General features: G+C 34.5%; 2 protein-coding genes across 2 annotated transcripts; one reads left to right on the top strand and one right to left on the bottom strand.

Moving 5' to 3' along the window:
- Positions 1-416: 416 nt before the first annotated feature.
- LOC102589113 (cell division cycle protein 48 homolog) lies at positions 417-6,626 on the top strand. The gene is made up of 9 exons (XM_006347133.2): positions 417-584; positions 712-877; positions 2,045-2,273; positions 3,230-3,996; positions 4,080-4,301; positions 4,482-4,553; positions 4,652-4,933; positions 5,133-5,492; positions 6,123-6,626. Exons 1-9 carry the CDS (start codon positions 556-558, stop codon positions 6,411-6,413), a joined length of 2,418 nt encoding a protein of 805 aa, XP_006347195.1. The 5' UTR covers positions 417-555; the 3' UTR covers positions 6,414-6,626.
- Positions 6,627-11,511: 4,885 nt separating this feature from the next.
- LOC102588784 (high affinity nitrate transporter 2.4-like) lies at positions 11,512-13,584 on the bottom strand. Its single transcript, XM_006347132.2, has 3 exons — positions 12,720-13,584; positions 12,514-12,629; positions 11,512-12,432 (listed from the first exon to the last, which is right to left on the bottom strand). Exons 1-3 carry the CDS (start codon positions 13,527-13,529, stop codon positions 11,766-11,768), a joined length of 1,593 nt encoding a protein of 530 aa, XP_006347194.1. The 5' UTR covers positions 13,530-13,584; the 3' UTR covers positions 11,512-11,765.
- Between the last annotated feature and the right edge of the window lie 4,334 nt (positions 13,585-17,918).

Below are 17,918 nucleotides of genomic sequence, written 5' to 3'. Positions count from 1 at the left end.
GGTATAATAGGAAAAAATTTGTTATCCTTTCTTGATTTGTCAAAATGGACAACTAAATAGGGACAACCAAAAAAGGAAATATGGACAAGTAAATAGGGACGGAGGGAGTAGTAAACATGTTGTATCTAATAGATCCTCTACTCATAAGAAATGTAATAAAATCAGGATTACTTTTTATACAAATTCCAATAATATTTGATCACAAGTTTTATAAATATTACAAGTAAAATATCAAAATAGTGGGTTCATAATGTATATTTGATCTCCTTTTCTTTGTTTACTTATTAGAAAACCAAATATTGTCCAAATACGAAACACTTTTTTTTAACCCTCGGAAATACGGAATACACCTATTACCTACATTACAAAATCGTCCAAAAGCAGGAAAATACAGATAGAACGCCAGTTCGTATTTAATTTTTATCGTGTTTTTTTTCTCTGTTTAATAAATTGTTAATTCACTTCTTCCATATCCCTTTCTTGCACTCATTGTTCTCTTCTCCAGCAAAACTCCAGTTTCTCTCGGCTGCTCTACCCTAATCTAGATCTCTGAAGATGACTAACCAGGCCGAGTCATCTGACTCGTAAGTTCTCTCTCCTCTCCATCGGTTGATCTACTGAGTTGTTTCAACTATGGAAATCGTTTCTAGAAAGTTCTGAGATTTGTATTGTATTGTGATTACTGATTCTTACTTTTTTTTTTGTTTTCAGAAAAGGTGCGAAGAAGGATTTCTCTACCGCGATTTTGGAGAGGAAGAAGTCTCCTAATCGGCTTGTTGTTGATGAGGCGGTCAACGATGATAACTCTGTTGTTGCACTGCACCCTGCTACTATGGAGAAGCTACAGCTCTTCCGTGGAGATACAATTCTCATCAAGGTTTTCTAATTATCCTACTTTTTGGGGGTTTCGCCTAAATCTCGTGTTTTTAGGGTTTCGATGTGGATAATCTGATTGCATAAGGTTTACAGTGAAGATCACTTTGCTAGTAGTTGATTTTTTTTCGTCGCTTAGGTGAATCTGGTGGATTGAATAGTTTTACACTTGCCAATAGATTTTTAGACATAGGATATTAGTGTTTCTACGTTTTGAGGTGCGGTGTTTGTTCTGCTTGTTTGATGATGGGACTGACAATTTTATGGGTTATAGGTGTGACATATACTTGTTTAAACTGAAAAGCAACTTATTATTTATAGATGGTCACAAGCTGTAGAGATATTCTTTTGAACTTGGTTTCTGCGTCAAGGGGAGATCAATAACTAAGATGATCCGTCAGGAAAGAGTCTGTAATGACAAATTACTCACGTTTGTTCTAGTCAGTGGTGGGGATTATCTGTGTTCCTAGCTTATGCTATGCCATTGAATTACTCTGTTGATCCTTGATGAGCAGATGCCAATAGGTTCTATATGTCAATTTTAATTGGCTATATTACATAATCATGGAAAAGACGTTCTGAATCATAATACTGAATTTACTCACTACATAAAAAGAAAAGACTCTCAGAATCATAGTAGACATATACCACTTCGACAATACTTTTTGAAGTCATGAGATATGGCGTAGTGATGCTCTCAATTTAAATAAGCTTGGGCTCAATCAAAGACACGCTATATGATTCCAATGAGAAACAGTTGGTTCTTTGAGTCTCAGTAATGAGGAGTTAAATTAATATTGTGAACTATTGTATGTTGGATGTTATAATTAGTTACTTCAATTGAAATTTGATTATAACTTACTGCATTCATACAAGTGTTTGTGTCGCCAGCTTGGCATGCTACTTTTAATTTATCAGAAAATTGTGTGCTTCACTTTAAAGAAAGCATGTGCTTTACTTGTCACTTCAACCCCCAGTGGCCCACTGATCTTGTTGCATTTTTCTTTCTGTGCTTTTTTTACTTTTAAAAACAATGTTGTAATTTTCTCATGGTGCGTATGGCTTAATTTTAACAACTATTTAAATGAGGTTACCTTTCTGAATCTGTTTGCATGTTTGTCTGCCTGTTCATCCAATTGACTCAATAGTTTTGTGCTGCATTTTAATCCAGGGAAAGAAAAGGAAGGATACAGTTGTCATTGCACTTGCCGATGAAACATGCGATGAGCCGAAGATTAGGATGAACAAGGTTGTCCGTTCAAATTTGAGGGTCCGTCTTGGAGATGTTGTGTCTGTGCACCAATGCCCAGATGTTAAGTATGGGAAGCGTGTCCACATACTTCCTATAGATGATACAATAGAAGGTCTCACTGGGGATTTGTTTGATGCGTTTCTGAAACGTAAGTGTACTGACACATGCAATTTCTTTCCAATTGAATAGCTCAAGCATGGTTTTCAGTTTGGCAATTTCAAGGCTTTATTCTCTGTACTGTTGTGGTATAGGAATTTCCAATTCATTGAACTTTTCATCAAATCTAAAAATTAATAAGGGTGGGTTGAAGGAACAAGGTAGTAGTGATAATGAAAAAAGACTGTCAATATCATTGATATTTGATTTTCACAATCACAAACAATACATCATACTCTCTTTGTTTGGTTTTAGTTTTTGTTCACTGTGATTAGATTTAAATTCTGAGCTCCCTGAATTAAGGAGACAAGCCCGGGTGCCTAATTAGTATCTGGCACCATAATGCTATCAACAGAATTCGGTATCCTTGCTTCACAAGTATGTATATTTAAAATAGCTCTTGAAGGTAATTGTTCTTTCAGTGGTACCGTCAAAAGGAGACACCATGTGTTAGTGCGGACTTTAGTTAGATAATTTGTGCGCAATGCAATTCAACTGGTTTTGGACAAGTTGAATATCAATAATTTGATTTTTCCATCAAACAACTTGATTACTCTGGGTATATTGTTGTACTTGGGAAACTCGTTATTGATGGGCCATAGTGCGATTTTAAGTTTGTATCTTATAGAACTATAATTTCTGTCTTGTTCCTTCTGTTGATAGTACAACCTTTGAGATGATAGTCCAGGAGAATTCTGGGTGTTTTTTTGGAGAATGTGGAGTTGCAGCAGTTGTTATTGTGCATCTGTTTTGGGATTCTCCAGTATTTATTAAATTATCTCCAATTCACAGTCTTTCCTTGATTTTGTACATTCTACTCTTTGATTTTGTCAATTGGCAGTGAAAATTAGAGGTGAAGGTTGTCGTCTTTGTTAGTGAATTTGTATCCACCTTATCTGTAAGCGCTGTCTGTGTTGGCCTCAATTTTAAGCATATTCCTTTTTGCAGCTTACTTTTTGGAAGCATATCGTCCTTTGAGAAAAGGAGACAATTTCCTTGTTAGAGGAGGGATGAGAAGTGTGGAATTCAAAGTCATTGAGACTGACCCAGGGGAGTATTGTGTTGTTGCTCCAGACACTGAAATCTTTTGTGAGGGGGAGCCTGTTAAAAGGGAGGACGAGGAGAGACTGGACGAAGTTGGCTATGATGACGTTGGTGGTGTGAGAAAACAGATGGCTCAGATTCGTGAACTGGTGGAATTACCATTGAGGCATCCTCAACTTTTCAAATCCATTGGTGTGAAACCACCAAAGGGGATTTTACTTTATGGACCCCCTGGTTCTGGGAAGACCCTGATAGCCAGAGCAGTGGCTAATGAAACAGGTGCATTTTTCTTTTGCATTAATGGACCAGAAATCATGTCCAAATTGGCTGGTGAGAGTGAAAGCAATCTCAGGAAGGCATTCGAAGAGGCTGAGAAAAATGCTCCATCTATTATATTCATTGATGAGATTGATTCAATTGCTCCCAAGCGAGAGAAGACACATGGTGAAGTTGAGAGAAGGATTGTTTCACAGCTCCTGACTCTGATGGATGGACTGAAATCTCGTGCTCATGTCATAGTTATGGGAGCTACCAATCGTCCTAACAGCATTGATCCTGCTCTCAGAAGGTTTGGTAGGTTTGATAGGGAAATTGACATTGGTGTTCCTGATGAAATTGGACGTCTTGAAGTTCTTCGTATTCATACCAAGAATATGAAGCTTGCAGAAGAAGTAAGCCAACTTATTGAATTTCCTTCTTCTTTTTTGGGATCAAATTATCGTTGTGGCATAATGGCGAGTATTTGATTCTGCAGGTTGATTTGGAAAGAATATCAAAAGATACACATGGTTATGTCGGTGCAGATCTTGCTGCTCTTTGCACTGAAGCTGCACTTCAGTGCATTAGAGAGAAAATGGATGTCATTGATCTGGAAGATGATTCCATTGATGCTGAAATATTGAATTCAATGGCTGTCACAAATGAGCACTTCCAAACTGCTCTAGGAACAAGCAATCCATCTGCATTGCGTGAAACAGTAAGTAGCCTATTACGACCCAGTTATGTAATGTAGCTTGCTACCTGATCATGTGCAATGTTCTTGTTGCTTATGATAATCCTGTCCTTTTGTCTGTATGGGGTTTATGGATGGAATAGATGGGTTGTGTTTTTTTAAGTTCACAAATTTATTGGGTTCTTCCGTGAAAATTATGTGCAGGTTGTTGAAGTGCCTAATGTCTCATGGGAAGATATTGGAGGTCTTGAAAATGTCAAAAGAGAGCTTCAAGAGGTAATTGAAGTCAATAACTTGGTCTTGATGCATTCATATATGCCATTAAGTTCTGTCTTAGGAGGGTTTCATCATTGTTCTTGTTTCATATTATGTAGACTGTTCAATACCCAGTGGAGCATCCGGAGAAGTTCGAGAAATTTGGTATGTCACCTTCAAAAGGTGTTCTTTTCTATGGTCCTCCAGGATGTGGGAAAACTCTTCTTGCCAAGGCAATTGCAAATGAGTGTCAAGCCAATTTCATTAGTATCAAAGGACCTGAGCTGCTTACCATGTGGTTTGGAGAGAGTGAGGCCAATGTCCGTGAAATTTTTGACAAGGCTAGACAATCTGCACCCTGTGTCCTCTTCTTTGATGAGCTCGACTCTATTGCCACTCAGGTAAGATAGTTTTCAAGTTTACCAAATTGTTTGTTGTAAGCAAACACAGGAACTCTTTGACGGGTTATGTGGACTTAGACAGCACATATTTCCTAATTAGGCAATCAATTAGATAAATCTGTAAAAAGTAGGGAAAACAGGAAAAAAGTAGTTATCCGTGTATCACTGCTTACAAAGATTGTTGCTTTTTTTTTTGCAGAGGGGAAGCAGTAGTGGTGATGCTGGTGGAGCAGCTGATCGGGTTCTGAACCAACTTCTGACTGAAATGGATGGCATGAATGCAAAGAAAACAGTTTTTATTATTGGGGCCACAAACAGGCCTGATATTATTGACCCTGCACTTCTGCGACCTGGTCGACTTGACCAGTTAATTTATATCCCACTGCCCGATGAAGACTCACGCCATCAGATTTTCAAGGCATGTCTTAGAAAATCTCCCCTATCAAAAGATATTGATTTGAGAGCTCTTGCCAAGTATACTCAGGGATTTAGTGGAGCTGATATCACTGAGATCTGTCAACGGGCATGCAAATATGCCATAAGAGAGAACATTGAGAAAGTAAGTCCTCCTGCTCTTAATTTTATAAATTTGGTTTTGTTTTTTTAGTCTTTGAGGTCACATCATCTGTCTTTGTTCTTACAGTTTTTTATCTGTGTTGTTTACTGTTGTACATCTACTGATACTGGGGTCTTAAAGACTCTAAACTAGTGGGTGAAAGTATCACTCCACCTTGTTGCAGTGAGTGTGGACTTAGTATAAAGTTATATCAAAAATATATTCATACTCTCGTGTGTTTGTGTATGCGTATGCACCAGCACATGCTGCTGCTAAGATAAGATGGATCTGCCACTGCTGATACTTATATTGGACAATGTTTTAGTTGCTTTTGTGTCATCATCTGTGCTGAAATATTGAAATAATGGTGCTCTTCGGTACTTTGTTAATGGTTTTTGTCGTCTTCAGTTTGATGGTGCCAAAATAAATATCTGAATTCAAGTGTTTATCTCCTCTCCGTTTCTTGAAAAACAGCTATGTGCTGTGCATCTCTTGCTTTAAACTCCATGTTAACTTGCTAGCTGGTCTCTTATGTCAATGTTTGCAAGGGTTGCTAACCTTTCTTTTTTAAAAATCAAGTTAAATGGGCATGGTTAACATCTTAATACTTGTCAAATGGCGTTCTTGTTACAGGATATAGAAAAGGAAAAGAGGCGAGCAGAGAATCCTGATTCTATGGATGAGGATGCTGATGATGAGATATCAGAGATTAAGCCTGCTCATTTTGAGGAGTCCATGAAGTATGCACGACGAAGTGTGAGTGATGCCGATATTCGTAAATACCAGGCATTTGCTCAGACCTTACAGCAATCTCGAGGTTTTGGAACTGAATTTCGGTTTTCTGAGACCAGTGGTGGGGCTGCTGCATCTGACCCCTTCACAACTTCTAATGCTGGAGCTGATGATGATGACTTGTATAGCTAAAGTTATGGACTATCCTGTTATTTTGCTGCGACATTTTTCTTTTCCGTTGTTGCTATAGAGTTTCCTAAACAAAAATGTCTTTGAACTATTACTTTGATTCTGGAAGCTGTTGGTTTATTTTGCGCACTCTTTAATGTTGTTATCTTGAGGTGTTTTGCGACATTTTAAAGAAACCTCAATAGCTTCGCTAATACAGTGGACCTTGGTTATTTATTCTCTTCTTCACCTTTCCCCTTTTGATGAATCGCTTTCTTGTTACCAGGCTCTAATCTGCTTTTGTATATTAGGTGCTAATTCACTTGAAATTGCTACAGTTTCTGTAAATGTCCCTTGGTTAGTCTAATTGCAGGGGAAGTTTTGATGAAATAACTTGGTGTATGTTTGAGAACAAATAGACAAATTATGTAACTTAGTTACGTGTGATCTCTACCCCTACTAACCTTCCAAAAAATGCATGCAGAATTTCATGTTTGAGGTTTAGCATTGAACACGATACTTTAAGAAATCATATTGAGTTAGTCTAATGTTAGTAACAAACGAGACCTTAGAAAAGAAACTCACAATTTACTCTGTTCAAGACTTGTACATGCAAGTTAACCTACTATAACAAACACAGAAACAGAGTGCATAATGTAAAATTTTCGTCTTTCTTTCTTTCTTGACAAGTAGTAACGTAAAATACAGAAGTATAAATTGAACTCCACTATAGTCAATTTAATAAAGCGAAACAAAACATGAATTATTATACTAGAAACTAGATAAAAAGAATAATACCGCTTATTCGTATAAATTAGTTCATCATCAGTTATTCTCATAACAACATTGCTGGGCTAGCTAATTAAGGTTGCTTGAAATGCTTATCTTGTGAACATCCAATTCCAAGTTCACCAAATATATGATTGTTCACATATCTGCTTGGACCAGATGCATGTCTGAACCCTTTTGGTAAGCAATTCTTGATTTCCTTCCCATGAAAAAAAGGACGTTTATTGTGACGATTCATCAACTTGGGCTTCATTATCATGTATTCTTCAGATAATTGACGGACTCCCATAGCTTCATTTATAAAAGAAGATAGCAAAACAAGGCAAAAAACATATAGTACAAGGAAAATATTTTTATTGGAAGCTGCATTTGTCATTTTAAGAAAGTTCTCTTGTGTGGAGTTTCTGTAAAAGTCTCTGTGTATGTGGAAACTATGATGTGTGGTTTATAACAAGTGAAACTATAAATAGGCTCGTGAGGAGTAGAGGCGGCAGATATAAAGATTTGTACACAGCTCATTGCAAGCAGAGTACAGACAGTAGAAACTCGTAACGCATGGAAGAAAACAGTCTGGTGTACAAAACATCTCGTGTTAGTGGACTCATTATTTTTATATGGTGGCCCGTGATTGTTGGGCATTAATTGCTAGTATAAAATCATGAACTTCTCTCTTCCTTAATTTCTCACATTAATACATTTTTACTTTCTCTATGAATCTTTAGTACGTCTTCGTTGTTGCTTCACTTCCATCATTTAATATTTCGACGCACCTTATTCATTTTTCATTAAAAGAGTATGTATATTAAATGAAGTATATTTGGGACCGATGGATCGCCCTTCTTAATTGCTACGATCTATTTTTAATTTATGGAGTTAAAAATATGGTTTTCAAATTAAATTTCGAATTTCTTCATTAGACATTATTCATGATTGCTACGATCTATTTTTAATTTATGGAGTTATAAATATGATTTTCAAATTAAATTTCGAGTTTCCAGGTCCATAATTGACTATGTATCCGTGATAGTTGATACCATACTAAAAAGTAAAAACCTAGTCAGCAACACAAATAGATTGATTGTCACCTATTTCCTACATTACCATAACTAATGATCTGTCACGTTCATGTGTTTTCCATTATTATTACAAGAGAAAATGGTCTAAACCCCCCCCCCCCCAATCTATACCCGAAATTCCAACTACACACTCCAATTTCACGGGTGTCCTATTACCCCCTAAACTTCATATTTCTCTATTTTCTACACACTTAAGCGTTGACCTGTCATCTATCAATCTGATTTCAATGTTAACTATGTGTATTTCGATCAATTTCTTGAATGTTTTATATATTTTCTTGGAACCTCCGTGGTAATTCACAACTGTTATTCTTGGGGTGTGTACTGAGTAAACTCCTATATAATAGCTCATAAATTATCACGAGAAATGTAAACTGCACTAGGTAAACATAGTGCGACGAGCTCGACTAAAAAAAGTATTGAGGGAAATCGAACTCTAACCACCTTTATTGGATACCACATGTTACACAACTCAACCACCCTTACGGATCTAAAGTTCTTACTCCGTACCTTTCACCAATTTTATGAAGACCGCGGATACATAAGGCCGCTGCTACCTTAATTGTTGCACCAGCTGTTGGGTAAACTATTATTATTATTATTTTGTTGCTATAAGATTTAGATGAAAGTAAATGCTTACAATTTATTGTTCTACTAGTCAGGTCTCTCTAGCTGAACAATTATGTCTCTCTCCTTTTCTCTTTTTTCAACTTGTAATATTAGAATTTTTATGTATGATATCAAGTGGTTAGAATTTAGAGAAAAGTGTACCAGCAAATTACATTCTATTTATATTCATTCAGTTTTATGAGAGATCAATGCTAGGAAAAGTGGTTGAAGGGCTTCAAATGTAGTGGTTTAATTTGTAGGAGAAATAATAAAGGCATATATCTCCCTTTATCTCTTTTTACTCGTGAAATTTTGATTCGACTCATCTATTAAAAAAATCTTGATTGCTATAGTAAGTTTACTATTTTACCTTTATTAATTGATAGGATCCCAAATATCTTTACTTACTATATTTTTCAAAAATATTAACTTAATGTTAATAAATTGAGGGTATAATAGGTAAAAAAATTGTCCGTTCTTAATTTATCAAAAAGGTACAAGTAAAAAGAAAAAAGTAGACAAATAAAAAGGGATAGGGAGAGTAGATATTAAAGGACAGACCAAGTGATTTGGATTTTATCTGTATTAATACAATTGCAATTTCAAGTGTAATGAATCGGAGATACTGAAATTACTGTACCAACTTCTTGTTATGTCATACCAAATTAAAATTTACGGGATTCAATCGTTAAAGTTATTACCACTAATTCTCTTCTACTTTCAAATTAATAGATTTAGGATATTTATTAGTATTCTTTGCAGATCACAAATATCTATATAATATGTAGTCGTATTTAAAATACCGGATTCAGTTAAATGAATGGCTCTGAGTGTTTGGGAGCTGAATATTCTTGACAAGTTTGGATTGCAAACCCATCCTATTAACATGTAAGAAAATATTAGTAGTACTACTATTTTATAGGTAAAGTACAGGTGAAAAAGAATATAAATTTATTGATATGTAGTAATGAATTTAACCTATATATATTCTCACACAATTTACTGTTACCTAAGTAGATAGAAACCAAACAAATAGTAATTATAAAGAACAATGTTCATTAAGAAGGTTGGTATTGTGATTCTTTTGTTTGGCGAAATAATGATATAGTGTTAATTCTCAACTATTGATGGTCCAGATGGAAACCCAAGAAGGCCTAAATTGTTGACATTGATTTGCCCTGATTTTTTTTTTACTATAAATAGGTTTTCCTTTCAGGAAAATGTTTTAATATTTTAATTAGTCCTTTTCTTATAAGAAAGGTTTAGGACTCTATAAATATAGGTTTATTCCTTCTAACTTAATTGATCAGCATTCACAATGTAGTCCTAGGGTTTTGAGAGTTGCGGTTATTCCGAGTGAATTGGTTGAGGGTGTTTCTCTCTATATTTTGTACTCTCATATTTATATTGTATTGCTCATCTCCTTTGTGGACGTAGGTCGATTGACTGAACCACTTTAAATTTGTCTCTTTTGGTGTGTTTCTCGTTTGTCTTCTTACTTGTGGTCTTTCGAGGTTTGCTTTGCTAGCTTCCGCATTACACCTGCTTATTTCGGTCCTAACATAATCGACGAGCGGGTCGATCTGGATGTGAACAATTGAAAATAAATTCAGTTCAATCTGTTTTTTCAATTTTTTGATATTTATGTTCATCCCCTTGAAAAGGCTTTTATGGTTAAAGTTACTATTGTTTTTTTTTTTTAAAAATGAAATAAACCGATTCTTTGCATGTCCACTTCGTGACGTTTTTCTCACCTAGCTACTAGGGAAGCCTGACGCATACATAATTTTCATATTTTGTGTTTATGTTAAATTAACTAATTGAATTTTATTAGTTAAAATTTAAAGTTATAATATATTACACTTAATTATTGGTTGAATATGAATAATTGAATATGTCTATGAAAGACATATTATTTGTATTTTTTTGATTTGGTATAAATAATACATATAGATACTAAGTTAATTTATCAAGTAATACTGATGTAATGAGCCAAGTCAACTTTCCCACAGCTTGGGACTTAAAAGCTGTACCCACAATGACTTAGATTGTCCCTCTTTTCACTTTCACTTGTTCACGCACTTTCTTTTAAAAAGATAATAAATAAAATATATTTTTAATTATAATAATAACTATAATTATTAGTATTTCAAAAAAATGTAGAAAACTAATTTAGAAAGTTAGTAATAAATATTAATAAAAAAACAAGAAAAAACAGATTGTCCTTGTGTTGATACAGTAAAATTTGATATCAAGTCAAATATCTTTAATCTAAAAATTTAAATTGACTCTTTTTTCCCAGGGAAAAGAGAAACATAATTCACTCTAAGTTCACTAAAATGCATTATTTTTTTACTCCTACTTGAGTTATCTATACTTTACGAGTTAACGTGAGTTGAATTGTCAATTATATTACACTTAATTTTCGATTTCACTCTAAGCCAACTAATATTTTCTATATCCCTGTACAAACTGCTGCTAATTATAAACTATAAATGGTATGAATCTTTCATATCAATTTAAATTAGCCACTAGACGAAGAAAAACAATTCACGTCCTATTATAAACCAACTGGAATAAAATCAGGCCCCATCTTAGAAGTCAAAGTTTTAATTACAACTATAATACACTTTTGAATCTGAACTCCGTAAAACAAAGGCCATTGGCCCTAGAATATTCTTTTAAACACACAATAGGAAACATCACAACGTGTAATATATTTATATATACGTCAATTAAAAACCACATACACCTTAGTAGATTCCAGCGTATCGACATGCAACATCATTTAAGAAAAACAAAAACCAACAAAAAAATAAATGTCAGGACATATTTTGCTTATTGAGACGACTCAGCTCATTGAACCTTCAATTGAATCAAAGATTGACGATCATCAATCCGATCAGACACGATTTGGTGTCAAATTTGGTGGAGTAGGTGCGGACCCAACACGCTTGCCACGCTCCGATCGGCAATTTTCGGCGAATTTCAAGGCATTTTGGTGCATACCTTTTTGCCTCTCGGCCTCGGTATACTCTGAAGTATAATAATGTTCTTCACTTCCCTTGATTGGATCTTTTGTTGGTGGGAAAAACATGCTTCCCCATTGTGGGAAATGACAAAATGTAACAGGAAGAGTGCATCCTATGATCATGAGTCCCATGTAAGTTAGCCCTGTCGCTGTTGAGTACTTTGAGCTTGTGAAAAACAACAATTGTGTCAATCCAGAACCAAAATTTCCACCTGCCCCAGTCATTCCAGATATAATTCCTAATGATCGTCGAGAAATGAAGGGAATAATACCGAAAGTTGCACCACAAGCGGCTTGAGCTCCGATTGAGAAAAGGATCATGAATGTTACGGCAAGTGGTAGGGAATTTGAACGACCCAAAAGAACACAAAATACTCCTCCAAGTGTTTGTAAAATCCATAAAACCCAAAGTCTCCCTCTCATACCAAATTTCTCGGCTGCATAATCAGAAGAAAATCCTCCAAATGGACGAGCTAAAAGGTTAGCCATACCAAATGTCGCTGCAATGATTCCCGCTGTTTGAAGCTTTAGATCAAATCTGCACAAATTTAATTAGGTCTAAGTACTTAAGGTTCGAATTTTTGAATTCCTATACTATAACTAACAATTTAAATCAAACCTGTCGAAGAAGTACTCAGCAATGACGTTGTCCGTAGACAGTTCAACTCCCATAGAGTATCCGTAGAGAAGAACAAAGATCCATGTCCTGTAGTTTGTTGCAGCATACCACAATATCTGAAATTAACAAACACCATATAGAATTAGCAAAATAACAAACGTCAGACAAGTATATTATTAATTCTTGGGGGTGTAATTTGCACTTACGTTACCGAATTTATCTTTAGAAACAGTACCCGTCTTCTGTAAATCGCCACGATTTCCGTCAGGTAAATCTTGGCCAAGAGTCAACACTAAAATACCCATGACCACATGAAGCCATCCAGGAATAAAAAATGCAATTCTCCAAGCAGTGAACGGAGTAGCACCCGCCCTTCGAATTATGTCATAAAGAAGTGGCATGATGAGTTGAGTTGCACCGCCACCCATATTACCCCATCCGGCAGCTGTTCCGTTCACTAGCCCAATAATCTTACTATTAAACATAGTACTCATCCAATATTGACACGATACGAATGTGGCTAGTGAAAACCCAATCATGAACCGGACAGCTACGTAGCCACCAGCGGACGAAACAAAGGACATACAAAAAACAGTTGGGGCTGACAACATTATAAGAAAAGCACACCCATACCTGGGACCCAACAAATCACAAACCGCACCCATAGCAAGCCTAGACAAAATACTTCCCGAAACGGAAGCAACCCCAGCGTTACCAACATCCATTTTAGTCAAATTAAGGTTGTCCCTAATAATAGGGACTAAAGGTGCAGCAGCAAAAGTCGAAACGAAACAAGTAAAAAAAGAAATCCAGGAGAGCTGGAACGTTAGGCCATGAGGTTTTGAAAACGAATAAAATTTAAATTGTTTGGCCTTGTGTTCAGTATCAACCGGTACTGAAAACTTGGCGGTGGTGTCAGTAGGCACCATCGGAGAAGCCACCGAGAAAGCGAGAACGGGCTCTCTTCCAGTGACTCCATGCATAGAACTCCCCGGTGATCCTTCTACATCAGCCATTTCTTTGATCAACTGATTAAGTAAACAAAAGATTGATTTCAAATGTGTTAAGAAGTAAAATTGATGATGTGTATTACTTTGAGAATGTTATGTTTATATAGGTATCAAAGCGTTGACAATGTGCAATTTGGGCAAGTTATTGGTGATTCCCAATGGTTACATTTTTTTATTTTTTTTTGATAAGGAATCCATTACGCCGCATCTAAATATAAATGAATGTGTGTAATAACCCCCTTATGGTATATCCCAAAGGTTCACTGACCATTTTATTAGTTGTAGTATACTATATCTAAACGTTACCCCTTTTGACATACTAGTGTTGAACAAGTCTTTTGCAATAATTTTGTGAATAATTTATCCTGAAATTAAGTTGTTCGCACTGCTAATGTATTCAGGGGTAATATCAGTTGTGTTGGGCATTAACGGTTCTGGAATACTCCTAAGTCCTAACACGGATGTAATCAAGTCCGCACGATTTTCCCAGAAACGCTTCACACCATTACGAATATTAAACATCTTATAATATATTATAAGTAACTCTTATTTTTTCTTTTCAACTATCAATGTGAGACTTTGTTTGCATACCCAGTAATCTCCCCCTCGAAGTAAGTTTCATATGACTCATTACCATAATTCACGGGTCAGAGATTCAACGGGTCTGTGTGCCACCCACATAGTCTGAGTATTGACGGGCAGGTCCATATATATAGACGGACAATGGCACTAAGCCAGTCTCCATGCCACACTCCACCATCTTCAAACTCGTCCAACTAAATTATTAGTTTTTATATCAATTGTTGGGCTAAAATATTTTAAGAATATTTTTAATACGGTGTGATATTGTCCACTATGAACCAAACCAAATGATTTTTTCGAAAAAGGCTCACACTATTTACAAGAATATTCAACACCATATAAAAAAAATTTCAAGCTACCAATACATTGTTCCCACAATTTAGAAAACAAGGTTGAAATTACTATTGTGTTAGCTAAATAAATTTCATCTAAAATATTTGACATTTTAGATAAACAAGAAATAATTATAATTATTTTTTAAAATTCACTATTGCAGCTCTGTGAGACGCTAAAAAGAAATATTAAAGGCAGGTTATAACAAAAACCTTTCATTGATAAAAATTATTATATTTTCATTTTACAAAATGTACAAGAACTTTATAGTATTTGTCCCTCTAATTACCATCGTTCATTCCTCATTGACTTTTCGATTAAAAATGTTTAACGATTATTTTCACATACATTTTGATTGGATTTGTGAGAAAAGAATATATAGTGATGTTTTCATATGAAAAAATTAGAAAATTTTCCATTATTTCAGTGAACATATGTTTCATACCATTATTTCAATAAACACATCTGTTTCATACTATGCATTTTATATATATATATACTCCACTGATTTGAGGTGGAAAAAACTTTGTTTCTAATGCGGTGCGTGATTGAAGTATCTCCTTTATCCAAAATTAAATAAACTTTTTTTTTAAAAAAAAAAATCACCAATTCTTTGCATGCCCACTTCTTCACGTTTTCCTCACCTTTCCAACTATGGAAACCAGACGTGTATTTATTCATATTAGTGTTAATATTAAATAATTAAATCAAATTTTATTTGTTAAAACTTTTAGTTAGAACACTTAGGGGTAGTTTGGTAGAGTGTATAAGAATAATGTTCAATATGATGTATTAATAATGCAAGTATTAGTAATGCTTGCATTGTTTCTTATACATTGTTTGGTTTGATGTATTGGAAATAGCAAGCCTTGTATTAAGTCTATTAAAAAAATATTTGTTTACAAAAATAACCCCACATTCTTTATTCTGTGCACTTTCTTTTGCAACATGGTTCTTTAATAAAACAATCACAATAAAAAAATTTGCTAAACGTCATTAGCTCTTCTTTTTCCCCCTAAAAATAAAAATAAATAAGTTTTTAGTACTACTTTAAAATATTTTTGAGAAAAGTTGGCAAAGAGGTTTATTTAAAACTCAATCTTATATTGTTATTTTTGTGTGTGCACCACATATTGGCATTGAAAGGATCCATAGAAGCACTTGAGTAATGATAAAGTTCTCTATGATATCTATAAATTACGGATTCAAGTCACAAAATCAATAACTTATTGAAATAACTTTACTCATCACACTCTAAGATTGGCAGTATGTCAAAAGTGTAATAAAAAAAATTGAAACTCATAATTACACTCCAAGATAATCATTTAACGTTGGTAATTCAAGTCATTTGAATACCTCATCGTTTAACCTTCACCTTGCCTCAAAGTCTACCACCAACAAACTAGTTATTTCAAGTTTTTTCAAGTTCTCAATATTCATTTTTGATCAACTCGTTCCCTAGAAGCAATAATATTTTTTATTAGTATTATTATTTCTTGAAGCAGTTGCTCTATTGTATTGTGCCCCTTTATAACCCCTTTTGTCAATTGTGTTTTGACTTTGAAATACACAGGGAGCAGCATCATTTTTTATTTTTTCAAAAATATTTTATTAAAAAAAAATAATTCTCTGTATCAAAAATCTTAACAAATGCAATAATCTATATGCTTTTTATAGCAATTTGCAAAGCTTACGTTTTGAGAATTGCATTAGTTTACCGTGGAAAAGTATTGAAAAATGTTTTAATAAAGGCTTAGAGGGTAGTTTTGTCATTAGTTAATCTAATGCAAGTGTTAAAATCCTTTGTATTACTAATACCTAGAGATCCATGGTATTAGTAATACACTCCATAATACTTGCATTAGTTATACATAGCATGAAAAAGTGTACCAAACAAGGTTAACTAATATACAAAGTTAATGCATGAATAATTTTAGCTAATACACTCTACCAAACGAACACTTAATTATTAGTATTAAATATAAATGTGTATGGAAAATACATAACTTAATTACATTTTTTGATTTGGTAAATATAAATATAATAACAAGTAGGAAAAAACTTTTATCCCAAGTAGCCTAATGAAATTAGTTAATTAATCAAGTAATTCTGATGTAATGAAACCAAGTCAACTTTCCCTCAACTTTGGACTTAATGGCTGAAATTTCAAATTAGGTTGGGCGTAATATGGACTTACGTTACCAAATTTATCATTAGCAACAGCAGCTATTCCGTTCACAAGCCGGTTTAACCCTATTATTTTTTTTCATTTTTTTTTTTAAATTTCCAGGATTGTGATCCTGACGATATATGTATAAATGAAGTAGAAGCACAATAGAATAGGTGGAGTTCGCCTTAACCCCAAATATACATCAACAATTGTCGAACAATCCTCGAAAAAAGGATAATGTTTAAGCATATCACTGCTTTTACTATTAAACTTAATATTCATCCAATATTGACTCGACACAAACGTTGCAAAGGAAAACCCGATCATGAACCGAACAGCTATGTATCCACCAGCGGACGAAACAAAGGGCATACAAAAAACAGTTGGGGCTGAAAACATGATCAGAAATGCGAACCCAACAAATGAAAAACTGCACCCATAGCAAGCCTAGACAAAATACATCCGGAAACGAAAGCAACCCCAGCGTTACCAACATCCATTTTGGTCAAATTAAGGTTGTCCCTAATAATAGGGATCAACGGTGCACCAGCAAAAGTCGAAACTAAACAAGTAAAGAAAGAAATCCAGAAAAGCTGGAACGTTATGTCATGAGGTTTCGAAAACGAATAGAATTTAAATTGTTTGGCCTTGTGTTCAGTAGGCACCATCGGATAATTTGCAATTTGGGCAAGTGTTTGGTGATTCTCAATTGTTACATTCTGTTTTTCGATAATTTAAATACTTCTATTTGATTTAGGAATCCATTCCGCCGCATATAAATATGAACGTGTGTAACCCCCTTATGGTATATCCCAAAGGTTCACTGACCATTTTTTAATTATTTTCATTTATTAGTTGTAAACATTACCTCTTTTGACATATACAAGTGTTGAACAAGTCTTTTGCAATAATAATTTGGAGAATCATACGCCACAAATGAAATGTATTTAGGGGAAATATCAGTTGTGTTGGGCTTAAAGTACGATTTAAGAATATAATCCTAAAACGGTGTGATAATCAAGTCAAGTTCTTTTTCAAAATGTCTCACACTATTAAGAGTATTCAACACTTTATAAGTAACTTATTTTTTTTCTTATGAATTATCAATATGAGATTTTATTCACACGCCCAACAATCTCTCCCTTGAACTCAGTTCCACGTAACTAATTAACTCATGTACCAAGATTCAATGTATCTTTGTGCCACCCACATGTTAGAGTATTGATGGATACCGAAGCCCGAAGATTGCTGATGGGTCTTTGAAGCTATGGGTAAATGTTGTAAACATATAGACGTACAAAGGCACTAAT

The sequence above is a fragment of the Solanum tuberosum genome, unplaced genomic scaffold (assembly GCF_000226075.1).
Source record: "Solanum tuberosum cultivar DM 1-3 516 R44 unplaced genomic scaffold, SolTub_3.0 scf00091, whole genome shotgun sequence".
Taxonomy (NCBI): domain Eukaryota; kingdom Viridiplantae; phylum Streptophyta; class Magnoliopsida; order Solanales; family Solanaceae; genus Solanum; species Solanum tuberosum.
The sequence above is the reverse complement of the archived record's forward strand: the minus strand, read 5'-3'. Positions and strand labels throughout refer to the sequence as shown.

Coding starts and splice junctions, on each gene's coding strand:
- LOC102588784 (XM_006347132.2), bottom strand. CDS start 13,529: ATGGCTGATGTAGAAGGATCACCGGGGAGTTCTATGCATGGAGTCACT. Junction 12,630..12,719: donor CTAAAGATAAATTCGGTAAC/GTAAGTGCAAAT, acceptor TGTTAATTTCAG/ATATTGTGGTATGCTGCAAC. Junction 12,433..12,513: donor GCTGAGTACTTCTTCGACAG/GTTTGATTTAAA, acceptor AAATTTGTGCAG/ATTTGATCTAAAGCTTCAAA.
- LOC102589113 (XM_006347133.2), top strand. CDS start 556: ATGACTAACCAGGCCGAGTCATCTGACTC. Junction 4,302..4,481: donor CATCTGCATTGCGTGAAACA/GTAAGTAGCCTA, acceptor AATTATGTGCAG/GTTGTTGAAGTGCCTAATGT. Junction 4,934..5,132: donor TCGACTCTATTGCCACTCAG/GTAAGATAGTTT, acceptor TTTTTTTTGCAG/AGGGGAAGCAGTAGTGGTGA.